We start from the raw sequence: 15,927 nt of genomic DNA, 5'->3' as shown, positions 1-15,927 counted from the left end.
GCTATCGAAATTAAGCTTAAGCTTAAGTTTTTTTTGTATACGATGTCTTTTGTAAACTCTTGCACTTTTCAATACTTCCTATGGCGTTATAATGCTCCCTGTGGGAACTTGGCCAAGAGCTTGTTACTTTCTATTGTAATATATTTATCCAATGTCAATCCCAGCTAAAGGAAGTAGGCCGTTAAAATATGTATTTAATATAAACATATTTTTCTATTCATTCCTAAACATTCTAACATTCCTTATCATTCTAACAGTTGATTAACCAGCTATCGAACCAGTCGAAACGTGAGAGTCCGATATTGGAACCAGTTCGCCTGCGTCGAGCGGATGGCACGTCACTAGTTTACCGCTTGTTGTTATTCTATCGCCAAGCACGGATTTCGATTTGCTAAATCATGGTTTGAAACCCACTCCTGACCGATACTCCTCCGACGTACACTTAGCCACGTTTCCCTCCACAGAGCGCCCTGTTCAACTTCCAAAGCCTGCTGTCGGTCATCCTGCTGCTGATCTGCACCTGTGCCTACTTGCGCTCGCTCTTCCCCAGCCTGATAGACCGCAACAAGACCGGGTAGGTGTCCGGTCTCGCCCTGACCGGTCCACTGATTGTCACCGCACTTAACACTCGTCTGCTGTCTGTTTGCAGATTCATGGGCACCTTCTGGAAGCTTGCAAGGATTGGGGAGCGCAAGTCACCGTGGGTAGGAGCCGCCTGCCTGATCATGGCCTTCACCGTTCTCTTCTGGAGCTGAGCTCCTGCATACCGCATCCCGCATCACCTCCAGGAGCCGAACGGCACCATAGATTAGATATTCCAAACTTTCTAGGACTGTAAATACACGCTGCGTTCTGCAGCACTGGCCGCACATTTCGGGCTTTCCCAACACTTTCTGTTCTGTTCGTTTCGCGCTGGCTAAAAATGTCTGGCGAAGATGTGGACGAAAAGCGAGAGCAGCTGCGTCTCTTTGTGACCGCCAGCAGAAGGCGTCTGCACGCCATCCTGCAGCGCTTCGGTTGGAGCGAGCGGGGGGTAATGGGGGCGGGTAGCCACAGCCCACAGGACAAAAACGGCGCAACTACATCGGAGGTGTTGGAGCCATTGCCATTGCCGGCCTCATGCAGCAACGATCCCGCCTTTAGCATCAAGCTTGATGACTCGACTATTCAGGGCATTGTGGGCACCAAAGAAGCACGACGCCTCCTTCCTGCTGCCTCCTTTGATGATCTGCAGGCAGGACTCGACGCGCGTCAGCGGCTGCTCATCTACGAGCACGTTCTGCAGCACACCAAGAAGCACCCGCAGTTCCAGGACAACACCGCCTTCGCCGAGGTGGTGGGCGAGACCCGGCGGGAGCAAAAGAATCATCGGCGCCACCGCAAGAGCAAGCCCACGCTCAACGAGGAGCTGCACCAGCTGGTCAGCCTGCAGATGCAGGCGCTAGAGAAGCAGTGGGAGCAGGAGCACGGCGGGCGGCACCATAAGCAAGTCGACCGACTCCAGGAGCACCGCGGTCGGCATAATGAGCAATCGCAGCACAGGACGCGAACGGAGCGGCAACAGGATCACAAGGGACGACGCGATAAGCCAGTGGAGCAGTTTCAGGAGCACCGATGGCGGCACGAGCAAAAGCAGCCCAGGGAGCGGCACCAGGAGCACAGAGAGCGGCATAGCGACCAAACGGATCGTTTTAGGGAGCACAAGGACCGAGGACAGCGGCAGGAGCACCGGGACTGGCGCAACGAGCGCAGAGATCGGTACCAACATCATGATGGCAGCCGGAAGAGAAGCCGCAGTCGGAGCAGGAATCGCCATGGCGATAGGCGTCGGGACGAGCGAGAGCCACACGAGAAGCAGCACAAGCATCGCTCCCACACCGCTCGCCATTAGAATATTGATTCACTCAACTGGTGCTGCTTCCATTGGCAGCGAAACTGGTGGCCATTTCATGGTGCTGTGATCATTTGAGTCCAGCCGACTGTTTATTTGGGTTGTATTTGAACAAAGCAAAAAAAAATAAGATAATTGTGGTCTATAATCCTGGCTAGCTGCGGGGGGCGTCTACTTGGTGGAGACGCGCGTGCGCTTGTTCCAGGCAAAGTTGATGCCGTAGTTCTTGACGCGCTCCTTCTTGGGCTTCGCGGCGCCGTCGACGTACCAGCGCCATCCGTTCCGTTCGCAGAACGTGATGGCCTCCTCAGGGGATCCGAACTGCACGTTCATGTTGGACAGTGGGTCGCCGCTGGAACACGAGATGTTGACCAAGATTGCCATGGCATGGTGGGCGTGCCAACTACTCACCTGGAGGACCAGCCCATGAGCGGATTCTCCCAGCGCTCGCGGTTGTCGAACTCGATCTGCCAGGTGTTCACGTTATCCGTGCCGCTCTGCATGGCATTCTTGGGCGGAATATGGATGCGCACACGGCGCTCCCGCAGGTGCTCCTCCGGAACGCCGCTGATCGGGCCGAGGTTGACGGCCGTCGGCACGGTGATCTTGCCACTCAGCTTGTTGCGCTGCTCCAGCTCTTCGGGTCGGGCCAGGGCCGTCTTGGGGTCCAGCGGACCGCCGTCCGTGGCGGTGGATGCCCAACGGGCAGCGGCTGCCCTGTTGGCCTGGTACCTGCGGTAGCAAGAAGCGAAAGTGGATTACTAGGGGGCTGTAGATTTGCCAGGTCGGATGCACTTGCTCCGGCCAGGCGGGGGTACCTACAGCTGCAGTGAGGCGGTGCTTCTGCACATCACTTGGCGGATGGCCGACATTTCGCTAGGCGTTTGGGGCTACACGGCAGAAGTCGGCTTCAAAATACGAATTACGTAAAATTTGGAACACAAGCGCTTTTCGATTGGGAAAACAGCTGTTCGCCAGTGCCAGTGCGACCAGGCGAGCGGTGTTTTAATTCTAATTGGAAACAGTGTGGCCACTCGTGTGGCTGCCTTGGGTGCGAGCCTTGGCTATATGCAGTGGAATTAGTTCAATTGCCAGCGATGGCACAATAGTTCAAAAACATAGTTATTTTCTTTTTCACTTCGATCTGCATTTCGCAAAAACTATGAAATGCTGCTCAAATGGTAAAGTGTACGCACTACATCGACGATGAACTAGAGAACTACTTAAACCTATTATACCTATGATTATTGGCAAATAAGCCCTTTTAAGCTTATCGATTCGAATATCGATTTGAATGGGTCAGGGCCCTAATTTATCGAAGCGGAATGCCGCCGGCCCTACCACACGGCAATTGCGAAACGGTGTGGCAACGCCTCACCTACTTGCAACTTTTGTGTCAATCAATACATGTTGAAACAGGTAAAGGCACAAATTTTTCAGTTCATCTAAATTGCCACAGATCGAGGCAGCACAGCACGGCAGCAGAACAGTCCCATCCAGAACAGCGACATGGGCGTTCCCAAGTTCTTTCGCTACATCAGCGAGCGATATCCGTGCCTCAGCGAGTTGGCGCGAGAGCACAGCGTAAGTAAAGCTGCTAGGTCACGTTATGAGTTCCAATGCACCCTACGGTCCCTTTGCAGATACCCGAGTTCGACAATCTGTACTTGGACATGAACGGCATTGTCCACAATTGCTCGCATCCGGACGACAACAACATTCACTTTCACCTGGAGGAGCAGCAGATATTCCAGGATATCTTCAACTACGTAGACAAGCTGTTCTACCTGATCAAGCCGCAGCGCCTCTTCTTCCTTGCCGTCGACGGGGTGGCTCCCCGGGCCAAGATGAACCAGCAGCGCAGCCGGCGATTCCGGTCGGCGCGCGAGGCGGAGCAGCTGGAGACCAAGGCGGCCCAGCGAGGCGAGTGGCGGGAGCACGAGCGCTTCGACAGCAACTGCATCACGCCGGGCACCGTATTCATGCGGCGTCTGCAGGAGGGACTTCGCGCCTTTCTCAAAACGAAGATTTCGACGGATCCGCTGTGGCAGCGTTGCAGCGTGATCCTGAGTGGCCAGGAGGTGCCCGGCGAGGGCGAGCACAAGATCATGGATTACATTCGGTACATGAAGGCGCAGCCGAACTTTGATCCCAACACTCGGCACTGCATTTACGGCCTGGACGCCGATCTGATCATTCTGGGTCTCTGCACCCACGAGCTACACTTCGTGGTGCTGCGCGAGGAGGTCAAGTTCGGGCGCAATGTAAAGCGCACCTCGGTGGAGGAGACGCGCTTCTTCCTACTGCACCTGGGTCTGCTGCGCGAGTACCTCGAGCTGGAGTTCGACGCCCTGAGAACCGTCGAGCACAAAGTGGACGTTGCCCAGCTCATCGACGACTGGGTGCTGATGGGCTTTTTGGTCGGCAACGACTTCATTCCCCACCTGCCGTGCCTGCACATCTCATCCAACGCACTGCCGCTGCTCTACCGCACCTACATCCGAATTTACCCGACCCTCGGCGGCAACATCAACGAGAACGGCAAGCTCAACCTGCGCCGCTTGCAGATCTTTATGTCGGCCCTCACCGAGGTGGAGCTGGAGCACTTCAAGGAGCACGCTGACGAAATCAAGTACGTGAACTCCAAAACAGATACGTTCGACACGGACGTCGACGAGATCACCGAGTCACAGAACCACGACTCCGACCTCGGAGCCCTCATCAACAAGAGCATGATGGTATGAACTCGCTGCACTGACCCCGCATTTCCGTCCATTGAATGCCCCTTCCACAGCTCTACGATGATGACAGCGAGGAGGACTGTTCCGACGAGGCGGTTCTTCTGAAGGAGTTCGAGAACTACAAGCGAAACTTCTACCGCAACAAGTTCAAGCGGGATCCGCAGAGCGACCTGCTCGAGGAACTGGGCCACCACTACGTCAATGCGCTGCAGTGGGTGCTCGACTACTACTACCGTGGCGTGCAGTCCTGGGACTGGTACTATCCCTTCCACTACTCTCCATTCATCAGCGACCTCAAAAACATTGAGCAGGTGGAGATCAACTTCCACTTGGGCACGCCCTTTCTTCCATTCCAGCAGGTGAGCTGAGCACATTTAGCACCGATCGATTTTTTTATAAGCTTATCATTTATCGGGCTTATCATTTCTTAAAGATAAACCAGAGCCACCAATTTAGACTATCATCTGCGTATCTCCTTCCTAACATATATCTGTCTCCCTCTAATCCAATTGTGGTGCTAGATCATTTGGTTAAAGCAATCTTCTTAACCAATTAAACATCTTTCCATATATCTGCATACATACTAGATTTACTTAAGCAATCTGTCCAATCTTTCGAATACAGCTTCTGGCGGTGCTGCCGGCGGCCAGTGCGAAGCTGCTCCCCGTCGCCTACCACGATCTCATGCTGCTGCCGAGCAGCCCGCTGGCCGAGTTCTATCCGCTGGAGTTCGAGAGCGACCTCAACGGCAAGAAACACGATTGGGAGGCGGTTGTGCTGATACCCTTCATCGACGAGCGTCGGCTGCTGAACGCCATGCTGCCATGCGAGGCGCAGCTGTCGCTGGAGGAGCGCGAACGCAACCAACACGGCCCCATGTATGTGTACAAATACAGTCCGGAGGCGCAGGGTCGCATGCCAGAGTGTCCTCCGCTGAAGGCCCTTCCCGTGCTCTACTGCTCGGAGGTGGCCAAGTGGCCGCACGAAATCGCAGTCAATCTGCCGTACAGCGTTTGCATCGAGCTGCCAAATGCGGCAAGGAAGGTCTTCTTCCCGGGATTTCCCACCATGCAGCATCTGCCCTTCGACGTGAGTGTCGCCTGGACGCATGCATAACGCTCGCCATGTCTAATATGCTTGCTATTTTCCAGTTCGAGCTGCGCAACGACCGCGTCAAGGTGTTCGAACAGGTCAGTCGCAACCAGAACATCGTGCTGAAACCACGCAAGAGCCAGCTGGAGGACACCCTGGAGGCGGTGGCCTCCCAGTACCTGGGGCAGGTGATACACATCGGCTGGCCGCATCTCGTCAAGGCGATGGTGGTGCGCGTGGCCACGCGAGATCAGCGCGTCGACAGCGATGGAATCGCGCCAAACGATTCGCGGCGTTTCGACTCGGAGTGCAAGGCGCTTCAGGAACAGTTGAGTGTGAAGCCGCCGTCTGCACCTGCAGTCTCACTGCTAATGCTCCACCTTCTCTTTCTTCTCTTTCCTCCCACGATAGCTTTATCACTCGTATGGGAATACAGTTTGCCAACTATGATGTGCTCGTCTATGTGCGCACCTTTGCCGGCAACTCGACGGAGTTCCACGCCAAGGGGGACCTGGTAGTGCGCGACTCGTGGAGCAGATCCGTCACCGGCCATCCTGCCCAGGGCGTGGTGGCCAATCTAAATGTGTGGGAGAAATCGAGCAAACATATCCTCAACGTGGAGCACTACTTCCCCGTTGGCAGTTCGATCTTCTTGATCACGGATCCGTATTACGGCAGCGAGGGAACTGTGCAGGACCCACGCCTGGCCTACACCAATGGCCGCATTCAGGGTAAGTCCGTCTCGCCATGCAATGTCACCCCATCATCAATTCATTTTTGCAGTCAGCATCATGGTGCGACCGGAACCGAAAGTAAAGGCGGCACGTCAGCTGCAGGAAGAGCGGGACCGGGACTACCTGTCCACCTACCAGGTCTGCCACTTGCTCAAAATCAGTGGCCGCACCCTGGGACGCCTAACTGGTACCGTGTGGGTGGTGCTCGGTCCGCGGCGTCAGAAGATGGAAAACGTGACCAAGCACAACATTGGCCTGCAGCTCAAGTATCCGCGGCAGAACGAGGAGCGTGCCGGGTACTGCTGCCGCTTGAACAACCAGTGGTACTACTCCAGCCTGGCCCTGGATCTGATGCGCGACTATTGCCAGCGTTACCCAGACGTTATCGCCTTCTTCGGTATCTCCAACGACCGCGCCGAGTTCGTCTTCGAACAGGACGTGTTCCCCACTGCGGTTGGCCATCGCCGCGTCGAGGATCTGGCCAACTGGGTGCGCCAGCAGCCGCACATGAAAGTGGAGCGCGTCTCCTGCGGCTCCAAGACGGTCTGCCGCGAGACCGTCGAGCTTCTGATAGCCGCCGTCGACGAGTTGCGCTCACTGCCCGTCAAGCACGTTAAGCTGCAGGTGAAGCCGCACTTGCTCCTCAAGCCCAATGTCACACTGCCAGAAGTCTACCGAAAGCGCGCGGTGCGTCTCTTCGATCGCGTCGTAATCGTACGCTCCATTTACATGGTGCCCGTGGGCACTAAGGGCACCGTGATTGGCATTAATCCCGTTACGGACCCCAACCCGGTGCGCTTTGAGTGCGTCCATGTTGTCGACAACTTCTACGAGGTGCTGTTCGACAAGCCCGTTCCGAACTGCAACGACATCCACGGCATCGCCGAAGACCGAGTCTACAAGGTGCCCGAAATTGCCCTGGTGATCATCAAGACGGACGGTAAGTGGCTTGTGCGGCCTAGCCTAGAGAATCGGATAAGGCACACACATAGCAATGCTCCCACTCTTTATTGCAGAGGAAGCAGAGAAGCAGAACGACAACGCACTGACTGTGAGGGATACTGAGCCGAACCAGGCACAGGACGAGCCAGTCCGTGCGACCAGCAGTCGCTATGTGACTGCCGCAGGGTCCACCTGGGTCCCGATCACGATGAAGACCCAAATTCGCGACGAATTCGTCAAGACGCGCGGCGACCCGATAGCCCGTACGGATTCATACAAGTCATCGCCGGAGCCAAAACCGGTGCCGCCGGAGCAGATTACCAACTGGCGGGAACGCGTCAGTACGCCAACAACCAAACCGCAGTCTTCGCCAAATAATTGGCGCCAAAATCGGTCATCATCACGTCAACAGGGCGGTAGTTTTATGGTTGCTTCGCTCACAAAAGCTCCTGATGCATCTGCAAGCACAGCTTTCACTGCATTCACCGCAGCCACGTCCGCAACGGTGGCTCCTCAGGATCCGACCTTGGCGCTCATGTCGGTTTTGGGCGTGGGGGAGAATAAGGACGCGACGACACCACAGGAGGCGGTGCAGCAGCAACGTCCGCCACAACTTCTACAGCAAAAAGCTCCGTTTCCCGGACAAATGCCCGTAACTGCTTTCAGTCCAGTTGTGCCACCCAACCATGTGTTCACATAACCACTTTTCATTGCAGAATCTACCCAAGCCACCGCTTTTCTGGCAGCAAGAGGCACAACAACATGAGGCGCAGCAGCAGAAGGCACAGAAGCAGGAGCAGAGGCCGCAGATGCAGCAGCAGGCGCAGGCGCACGTGGACACCCAGCATTTCTACAGAAGCGGCCAGACAGGAGCGGCGTTAAATCAGCCGCCATTGGGTGGTCCACCAAAAAGGCAGTGGCATCAGTGGGTGAACGGGCGCACGCAGCACGCCAACGCATTCCACGCTGGCGTCGACAATGGAAATCATATGCGCCCCAACAAGAATATAGCTGCGCAGAGCACCTTTAACAACAACGTGCGCATGCATCTCCAGCAGCCATACTACCCGAATCAGCAGCAACCTCTCCAGCAGCGGCCGCTCCAGCAGCAGCCACTCCAGCAGCAGCCATTCCAGCTGACGGAGTTCAACAATGCGCCACCGCGATACTCAACGATCCAAGATTTTGTGCCCATACAGGCGTACCGTCCCAAGAAATTTAATCGCGTCCAACCAGCCGGTCGTCAGGACGTCGATGCCGCCAAGAATCTTTGTCCTTCGTCTGTGTTGCAGCAACCGACGAACGAGACCATAGACACAAAGAACAGTTCTAGTCTTCCTGTACAATCAGCAGGCGAACAGGCGACCGGTCTGATGCAAACGCTCAAAATTCAGGTAAGCATTGGCCGCAAGTCAAAGCCATGATTCCCGAACTAATGCTTTCATCTCGGAGCAGCAGCCGGCTACGTCGCAGTCCGAATCTGATGGGGTCTCAACAGGCGGTGCGAGCGCTGCCACAGCATCGACATCATCCCAGGTGATAGAGGAGATAGAGATAGCTATTCTGCATAATTTACTCATTCCATTTACTCGCTTCTGTTGCAGGCGGTCAAGAAAAGGAAGCCTCGAGTGCCTCGCATCGGAGCCAAGTTCGACTTGGAATACATACTGCCCGACGCCCCGCGTCCCACTTAAGAGCGAACAAACGCCTGTTTTGAGGTTCAAATCCCACCCACCAGCTGAAGAAACGCAACGCTATTTGGACCTTATATCACCTTATTTCCATCTCCTAGTCCCCGTGCGAGGCACTGGAATTGCCGCACACGATAGACCTTTTTTTAAGAGTTGCGGATTATGTGAATACTGAAATGAGACTGACTCATCTTTATATTTTTTTCAATAAACTCGACTTTGCCCATATTTTGTTGTTATTCGGCTGCATTGTGTAAATTAGCTTCTAATTTATAAGATGTATTATTTTCTGAATAAAGCTGTAAGTGCCACGCAGTCTGTGGCTAATTTCAAATGTATGGAGCAATCTTGTCCGTGATTTGTTCACAATTTTTGAATGGCTTGCTGCTTCTTTGAAAATCTATCAAGTTGTGCTGGGCGGTTAAAATTCAAATATGTTCTTTCGAATTCAAATCGAAGCGCGGAACTCCTGTTCGTGGACAGCCATAAATTCAGATTGGCACGTGTTGTGAGCGAATTCTCAAGAAATCAATGACCTGGCATAGTTTTTTCGCTAGTTATCGGTCGCAGAGCCTTCACCTAGAGAATTGCCAGATCACGGAGGATATTAGCTAGCCCTGCGACAATCCTGCTGTGACAGCTATCGTCAAAATGGCCGCCCATCTGTCACTTGACCATGACATCGTTAAATCATTGCGAGCAGGTTATCCCCAAAACGTTGCACAGGAAAATGGCAGGTAGGGAAGAAATCTTTTCCTCAAGTGTATATGTGGTCATTACTCCGTGGTTTTCTCCTCAGAACAAGAGCAAAAGCAAGAAAAATATCAAGAAGCAATGCAAGAAAAAATGCAAGAAAAAAAGCAAGAAAAAAAGCAAGAAAAAATGGCAGAAAAAAAGGAAGAAAAAATGGCAGAAAAAAAGCAAGCAAATAAACAAGAAAATAAGGAAAAACAAAAACAAAAGCGCCGAGCAAGCCGTGAGCCTTCACTTGAGTTGAAGCTGCAGATTGAGATGAAGCTTTCCGAGCCAGGATGGGAGGGCCAGAGGCGCTACATTACCTCAGCGGGGACAGCCGCAATGGCAATCACCACTAACGCAAGGATTCCGGAGAGTTTCGTCAAAATCTGCCGGCACAAGGACGCCGTTGGGGAGCAGACGACCCCGCCGCGGGCTCACTCGAGGTTCTGTCGTTTTAAAAGACTCACCTATAAGCCGCGTGTCCTCAATCTGACTGATGAACCCGAGGATTGATAGCTCCTGCTTGGTCCGGCTTGCCAAGGTCCCCCCAATAAATGATGGCGTCGTTACGCTAACTTACTTAATCCTTAGTTTTAACTGCAATGGTTGGGATGGAGTCAACCGACTTCTATAGGCTGCTATACCAGCGGGGAAGGTCGTTAGTAGATATACTAAATGTAGGCGGCCCAATTGTGCTGCTTCTTAACCAGCGCAAGCTGCTTGCTAAATCAGAAATCTAGACTGGGCACAAGGACACTCAACGCATCCAGTGGAGGCAGTCCTGTCGCTCCTACTCTGCTCAATACCATGTGGTTTAGAATTAGAAGACTTGTCGTTGTGTACGAATTAAGGTTTTGATTTGCGTATAATTAATTACGACTTCATATGTACATACAATGCATTCGTTAAAAATAATAAAAAATAAGGTGTTGTTAAGAAAGCCAGCGGGTGTTGTCAACAAAGGTTCGTTCCGTTTGATTCAGTTTTCGAAATCCCACAACAGTGGATACAACAACTTGGATAACTACATGGTTCGCGGTGCCGGACGTCCGACGTGCGCATCCCACATATCACCTCCGCACCATTTCGCACCGGATTCCTATTCCTATTCCTCATCGACTCGTCCTCGGCCGAAACCATTTTGTAGGATGCTGTGTGACGGATGACGGGATGTGTTCTCAGGTGGCAGACTGGTGGTACATGCCACGCACAAGGGCACAGCGCCAAGCCAACCGCCGCCTCAGATCTGATCCGTACCGGTCCAATCCGTTCCGATCCGATCAGATAAACGCGGCCATGCCTAGAGCGGCGTGGCGTCCTCCTCATCAGAGCACTTGGTTTGTTGTTGTTAATAGTGAATTTTATTGTGGTTGCCGTTGTTTATAGAGCTAAGCTTATTCCTGTTCATATTGTTGGTTGTTAGTTAGGTTCTTCGCTTCACTTCTCGTTATTGTTGCTTTTGTTGTGTTTGATGGTGTGGTGGCCGCAGATCTGTTCTTGCTGTTACTAACTTCTTGGGCCCGGGTATTAGTTAGTAGTCTTGTCTGGTCCTAAGACGCTGCCGCTGCCGTGGCCAACACAGACACCGGTTCACTAGAATCAACGTGAATCAGCTGCTGCTGCTCTTCCTCGGCGCGCAGCTTGGCGGCCTCCTTCTCCTGCAGCTGGGCCTCCAGCTCCTCGACATTGCGAAAGATGCGGGCGTACTGGAAGCGTTGGTGGCACGCCTGCTGGTAGGAAGCGGCCTCTGCCTCGCAATCGCCAAACACATCGCCGTCCCGCAACGCTGTGTAGATCTTGGTGGCCTCCTGCGGAACATAATTCAAATAGCATGGATCAACAGGGGTGTTGCAATGGGCTTGGCAGTCACTTACCTCCAGCCGGAGCTTGGCCAGGTTGAAGCTAGTGACCAGCTTGATGGCGGCAGCCTTTTTACTATTGTCCAGTTCGTACAGACTGCGGGCGCCCTCGTATAAATGCAGTATGGAAGCGTTGTGTTTGGCAATGAACTCATCGTTGAGCTGCTGGGGCGTCTTGCTGCCTATCAGTTCTTTGGTAGCCTTCTCCAGCACCTTCTGCACGTGCTCATTGAACGGCTGCTCCTTGGCGGCGCTGGTCAACGACTTAACGAAGCGAATAATGCAGCTGTGGATTACGGGGTGCGTGGCGTCGACGGCGCGAGCGCGCCGGATGCACTGCAGCATTAGGAGCAGTTTGTTCTTGCGGTAGTACAACTCGAAGGCCAGTAGGTGCGTCTCGATGCGCTCCTTAGCCAGCTGCTGCAGCGGTTTCAAGAAGTCAATGGCCTTGTCCAGCGGATCGTCCGTGCGCTCCAGCTTCTCGGCCACCAGCTCGTCCAACTGCGGAGCATCGGGGTCGGTCTCCTGGTTCGCCTGCTGTTTCGATTTCTGGTGCTGCTCGCGCTTCACCTGCGCCTGTGCGGCCTGCGCACTCTCCAGCTCAGCTTTCTTCTTGGCCTTGCGCTGTTTGCTGCGCAGCTTCTTCAGTTCTGATGGCGGCAGGTTCTCTGTAACGAAGAAAGGCGGTCATACAGCTGAGTAAACGAGCAAGGGAGCTAGTGGAGTATGGGTGCACATACCAATGTCAATCTCCTCAATGGTTGTCTCCGACTTAAGCGGCTTGTCGTACAGGCGAATGTACACCTCGATGGCGCACTTGGCCGCCTTGAAATAGAATGGATGCTGGCGTAGCACGTCCTCCAAACGCAACAGGCCAACGTAGGCGCGCAGCGTCATTTTACGCATGCAGTAGGTGTGGAAATCGAACTGGTCCTCGACGATTTCGGCAAAGTGGCGCTCCACCTCGTGGCACTTCTTCAACGACTCGCCCCAGCGACCCATGCGCTGATAGGCCAGGGCACACTCCGTCTGGAACCACATGCACTGCATCTCGTTCAAGTTGTCCATGGCGGAGACACCCTCGCGGGTGAACTTGGCGCAGATCTCCTCTGCCTCCTGCACCATGTTGGCGCGCAGCATGTACTTCGCGCACTTCGAATTGATGTAGCTGAGGGGAAAACATTGATGGTTACATTCAGCAGATCTATGCTAGTCAATGGGGCTCACGCACCGATCCGCCGTGTCCATGCTTTGGGCCTCCTCCAGCCAGACGTACGCCTCCACGGGATCACCGGCATGCTTAAAGATGCGACCCTTGGTGATAAGCAGCTCAATGAGTGTTGGCGTATGGTCGATCGCCACATTGATGTACTCCAGAGCGCGGTCCGTATCGCGCATGTAGTCGTAGTGCTGCGCCAGAAACAGTGCCGTCCACACCAGTGCCGAGGCCGGCTCGACGGGAATCCCGGCGTCGGCATCTTCGCGAGAAAAGTGACCGGAACGGGTAAGGTTCTCGAAATACTGCAGCGCCAGCTCCTCGATGACGGCCGCCCTCTCCGGTATCTGGTGCAGAGTGCGCACGTTGACAAATAGCGGCGGAATGCCCTTACGCAGACCGCGGCGCAGGTACTCGTCGGTCACGACGCGGAACTCGTCGCCGTTGGCGATGTTCAAAGGCAGGCGGCGAGGGCACAGGGCGCGCGGATACTGCTCCTGGAACACGCGATAGATCGACACCACGGCGCTTGAGTCGGTCACCTGGCGGGCAGCAATGTACTGCTCGTAGTAGAGCACGTTCTCCGGATTGCGGCGGATCAGAGACTCAAAGATGGGCACTGCCTTCTCCTGCTGCTGCAGCTTGATGTACAGATCGCCCATGGTCTCGCGAACGGCCAGCTTGTCGACGATCTGGCCCTGGTACTTGGTCAGGTGGTCCACGGCCTGCTGCAGACGATTCGACTCGATGAGTATCTGGTTCTGGTAGAGCAGCAGCTCCGAGTGACGGTAATCGTGCGCCTCCTGTTCACGGAGCAGAAACATGGAACAAGAAATACGAACATGTTATTTAATTGAAATATACAATGGGGAATCGGCAGGCAGCCGGGTACATACAATCGACGTTTGCGACTGGCTGAAAGTCTCCAGGATGCTGTTGGCCATGTCGTAGTCACCCAGCAGATGGTAGCTCATGGCGAAACCGATCCAGGAGGCGTGCTGCGAGGGACGCAGCGTGAACAGGTGATGGCGCGTCTCCTTGTAGCCCTCGAGGTCGCGCATTTGGATCTGGAGAAGCGACAGGTCCTTCAGGATCTGCAGGTTGTCCTTCTCCCACTTGAGCGCGTTGCGGTAGCACTTGATGGCCTCGTCGTACTTCTTGTCGCTGCGCTGGAGCAGTCCGTAGACGTGCCAGCAAACGTGGGAGCGCAAGTCGTTGCGCAGACCCAGACGCACATACTTGTAGGCCTCCTCGCGGCGCCCCAATCCGTTCAGAGTAAGCCCCTTCATGGCCAGCGTCTCGCCGTGCTCCATGTACTTGGGGTTGGACAGGATCTGCTTGGCCAGTTTAAGGCCATTTTTGTACTGCTTCAGTTCGTAGCATTTCTGTGTGATAAGGAAGCACAAAGAAGAAAGGTTTTAGTCAAAGTTTCTCGCATCCCGCGCAGCGCGAATTTTGAGGTTATGCGACCAGCGGGCCGAGCACAAAACTCGGCGGTTAAGCAGAGCTGTGCAATTGCCCGCTGAAGCCGCACATCTCGAGCAGCGGAGGAATCGCCTCCGGATTGCTTCTGCCAAAAATAGGCACTCTCCACCTGACTTCAGCTAAAAAGCACATGGATGCCGAAGCCGGCCAAAGGCAAGAACGAAGGGAGGGGGTCTGCACAGTTGCGGTATTAAGGTGAGGGGAAGGGATGGGACAGCAGGGGCACCTGGACCGGCTTACAAGTAGCTTGCGGAAGAGCGCGCCCTCCTTGGGCGGCAGGGGATCGCTAGAAGGCATCTCTGCAAGGCTGCGACTGCTCCTCTCTTCGGCCTGCTTCTGCTTGTTCGTTCTTGTTCTTCCTCAGCTGCTGACTGGGACTGGGTTTTCGCCTGGCCGTGAATTGCACCGGACTGCGGGATCTGTGGATCAGCGAGCTGAGCTGAGTTGCGATGCCTCTTCTGCTGCTGCTCGGAAGCGGAGCTGGACTCGATTGGCAGTCTATACGGAGTAGACACACCACACACAAGGCGAAAACGGCGAACGGCGAACGGCAAACTGCGGGCACGAGCAAATTTCTAAATCGACGTGAGACGACCACACACACCCACACTGGCAAGCTCGACTGTGCACATACACGCACTGGCGCACGCACACTGGCACACGTGTGCACGCGCTTCGCGGCGAATTTCAACAGCCACTGCGAATGGTTATGAACGCGCTCGTTTTGAATCGCGCTGCTTGGCGGTTATGTAAAGCGAGTGAATTGTTAATTAAAACTTATTCCCAGAGGTCGAAAGTCAGCCGCCTTTCCATGTTTTACCCTTATAGATTCCACCCCGCATGCTTCGCCATCGTATTTTTCATTTAAATTACCCAGTTTTCGTATACGAAAATAATACGCAATGAATTTGCAATTCACTGTATGGCTCATCAGCTGTTGCCTATCGATAGACCCGCGCGGTAATAACCGACACTATATCGAACAAAGTAAAGAGGCAAAAAGAAGAAGAACACCACCGAAAGCAACAACATGAACTCTCTGGCCAGGATCGGGGGTTTTGTGTGCCAGTCTGTGCAAATAGCCGGCTGCGGAGTAAGTAAACATCGTACTCCCAACTGAGCGAACCTAATACCCAGCCCATTGTCCCAACAGCTGCAGCAGGTGCGCACCAAGTACGCCGATTGGAAGATGATTCGCGACGTAAAGCGGCGCAAGTGCGTCAAGGAGAACGCCGTGGAGCGGCTGCGAATCAACTCGCTGCGCAAGAACGACATCCTGCCGCCGGAGCTACGCGAGGTAGCCGACGCCGAGATCGCTGCCTTTCCTCGGGACTCATCGCTCGTCCGGGTGAGGGAACGCTGCGCGCTTACGTCACGGCCGCGCGGAGTTGTCCACAAGTACAGGCTCAGTCGAATTGTGTGGCGCCACCTCGCCGACTACAACAAGCTGTCCGGCGTCCAGCGCGCCATGTGGTAGTGCCTCCTCCTGTTAGCAATCTAGGGAAATAAACCTTGTTAGTAGTCATCCACATTTCAGA

The 15,927-nt window shown here is 54.3% G+C and overlaps 6 protein-coding genes across 7 annotated transcripts; 4 read left to right on the top strand and 2 right to left on the bottom strand.

The window, feature by feature from the left end:
* The first annotated feature begins 241 nt into the window (after positions 1–241).
* LOC6726449 (protein kish) lies at positions 242–887 on the top strand. Its single transcript, XM_016172360.3, has 3 exons — positions 242–401; positions 465–574; positions 650–887. Exons 1-3 carry the CDS (start codon positions 399–401, stop codon positions 753–755), a joined length of 219 nt encoding a protein of 72 aa, XP_016040016.2. The 5' UTR covers positions 242–398; the 3' UTR covers positions 756–887.
* On the top strand, positions 887–2,026 carry LOC6726448 (splicing factor U2af large subunit A). The gene has a single exon (XM_002107369.4). The coding sequence runs from the start codon at positions 923–925 to the stop codon at positions 1,889–1,891; it is 969 nt and encodes a 322-aa protein (XP_002107405.1). The 5' UTR covers positions 887–922; the 3' UTR covers positions 1,892–2,026.
* Positions 1,946–2,894, bottom strand: LOC6726447 (NADH dehydrogenase [ubiquinone] iron-sulfur protein 4, mitochondrial). The gene is made up of 3 exons (XM_002107368.4): positions 2,714–2,894; positions 2,303–2,623; positions 1,946–2,243 (listed from the first exon to the last, which is right to left on the bottom strand). Exons 1-3 carry the CDS (start codon positions 2,761–2,763, stop codon positions 2,063–2,065), a joined length of 552 nt encoding a protein of 183 aa, XP_002107404.1. The 5' UTR covers positions 2,764–2,894; the 3' UTR covers positions 1,946–2,062.
* Positions 2,895–3,221: 327 nt separating this feature from the next.
* On the top strand, positions 3,222–9,429 carry LOC27207018 (5'-3' exoribonuclease 1). 2 transcript variants are annotated; one of them, XM_016182781.3, is made up of 11 exons: positions 3,222–3,475; positions 3,535–4,629; positions 4,686–4,991; positions 5,257–5,721; positions 5,784–6,052; positions 6,136–6,455; positions 6,508–7,398; positions 7,451–8,052; positions 8,117–8,794; positions 8,856–8,936; positions 9,005–9,429. In XM_016182781.3, the coding sequence occupies exons 1-11, from the start codon at positions 3,401–3,403 to the stop codon at positions 9,092–9,094; spliced, it is 4,872 nt and encodes a 1,623-aa protein (XP_016040015.1). In that variant the 5' UTR covers positions 3,222–3,400; the 3' UTR covers positions 9,095–9,429. The 2 variants fall into 2 exon arrangements, with proteins under 2 accessions (XP_016040015.1, XP_016040014.1); XM_016182780.3 differs by having other exon boundaries at positions 3,223–3,475; positions 7,475–8,052.
* A 1,246-nt stretch (positions 9,430–10,675) lies between these two features.
* Positions 10,676–15,130, bottom strand: LOC27207432 (N-alpha-acetyltransferase 16, NatA auxiliary subunit). The gene is made up of 6 exons (XM_016183117.3): positions 14,630–15,130; positions 13,801–14,289; positions 12,920–13,707; positions 12,429–12,856; positions 11,704–12,356; positions 10,676–11,637 (listed from the first exon to the last, which is right to left on the bottom strand). The coding sequence occupies exons 1-6, from the start codon at positions 14,684–14,686 to the stop codon at positions 11,380–11,382; spliced, it is 2,673 nt and encodes an 890-aa protein (XP_016040013.1). The 5' UTR covers positions 14,687–15,130; the 3' UTR covers positions 10,676–11,379.
* A 197-nt stretch (positions 15,131–15,327) lies between these two features.
* On the top strand, positions 15,328–15,918 carry LOC27209281 (28S ribosomal protein S14, mitochondrial). Its single transcript, XM_016184733.3, has 2 exons — positions 15,328–15,482; positions 15,543–15,918. Exons 1-2 carry the CDS (start codon positions 15,420–15,422, stop codon positions 15,864–15,866), a joined length of 387 nt encoding a protein of 128 aa, XP_016040012.1. The 5' UTR covers positions 15,328–15,419; the 3' UTR covers positions 15,867–15,918.
* Positions 15,919–15,927: the final 9 nt, after the last annotated feature.

This window comes from Drosophila simulans, chromosome X (genome assembly GCF_016746395.2).
Source record: "Drosophila simulans strain w501 chromosome X, Prin_Dsim_3.1, whole genome shotgun sequence".
In the NCBI taxonomy this organism is placed as follows: Eukaryota; Metazoa; Arthropoda; class Insecta; order Diptera; family Drosophilidae; genus Drosophila; species Drosophila simulans.
Note: the sequence above shows the minus strand (reverse complement) of the source record. Positions and strands in the feature narration are given on the sequence as shown.

Excerpts from the sequence above, each read along its gene's own strand:
- LOC6726447 (XM_002107368.4), bottom strand. The coding sequence starts at position 2,763 with ATGTCGGCCATCCGCCAAGTGATGTGCAGAAGCACCGCCTCACTGCAG. Across the intron at positions 2,624-2,713 it reads AGCACCGCCTCACTGCAGCT|GTACCAGGCCAACAGGGCAG; the intron begins GTAGGTACCCCC and ends TTGCTACCGCAG. Across the intron at positions 2,244-2,302 it reads CTCATGGGCTGGTCCTCCAG|CGGCGACCCACTGTCCAACA; the intron begins GTGAGTAGTTGG and ends CTCGTGTTCCAG.
- LOC27209281 (XM_016184733.3), top strand. The coding sequence starts at position 15,420 with ATGAACTCTCTGGCCAGGATCGGGGGTTTTGTGTGCCAGTCTGTGCAA. Across the intron at positions 15,483-15,542 it reads TGCAAATAGCCGGCTGCGGA|CTGCAGCAGGTGCGCACCAA; the intron begins GTAAGTAAACAT and ends TTGTCCCAACAG.
- LOC6726448 (XM_002107369.4), top strand. The coding sequence starts at position 923 with ATGTCTGGCGAAGATGTGGACGAAAAGCGAGAGCAGCTGCGTCTCTTT.
- LOC6726449 (XM_016172360.3), top strand. Across the intron at positions 575-649 it reads ATAGACCGCAACAAGACCGG|ATTCATGGGCACCTTCTGGA; the intron begins GTAGGTGTCCGG and ends GTCTGTTTGCAG.
- LOC27207432 (XM_016183117.3), bottom strand. The coding sequence starts at position 14,686 with ATGCCTTCTAGCGATCCCCTGCCGCCCAAGGAGGGCGCGCTCTTCCGC. Across the intron at positions 12,357-12,428 it reads CATTGAGGAGATTGACATTG|AGAACCTGCCGCCATCAGAA; the intron begins GTATGTGCACCC and ends TCTTCGTTACAG. Across the intron at positions 11,638-11,703 it reads TGGCCAAGCTCCGGCTGGAG|GAGGCCACCAAGATCTACAC; the intron begins GTAAGTGACTGC and ends TATGTTCCGCAG.
- LOC27207018 (XM_016182781.3), top strand. The coding sequence starts at position 3,401 with ATGGGCGTTCCCAAGTTCTTTCGCTACATCAGCGAGCGATATCCGTGC. Across the intron at positions 7,399-7,450 it reads GGTGATCATCAAGACGGACG|CAATGCTCCCACTCTTTATT; the intron begins GTAAGTGGCTTG and ends GCACACACATAG. Across the intron at positions 8,937-9,004 it reads CAGCATCGACATCATCCCAG|GCGGTCAAGAAAAGGAAGCC; the intron begins GTGATAGAGGAG and ends CTTCTGTTGCAG.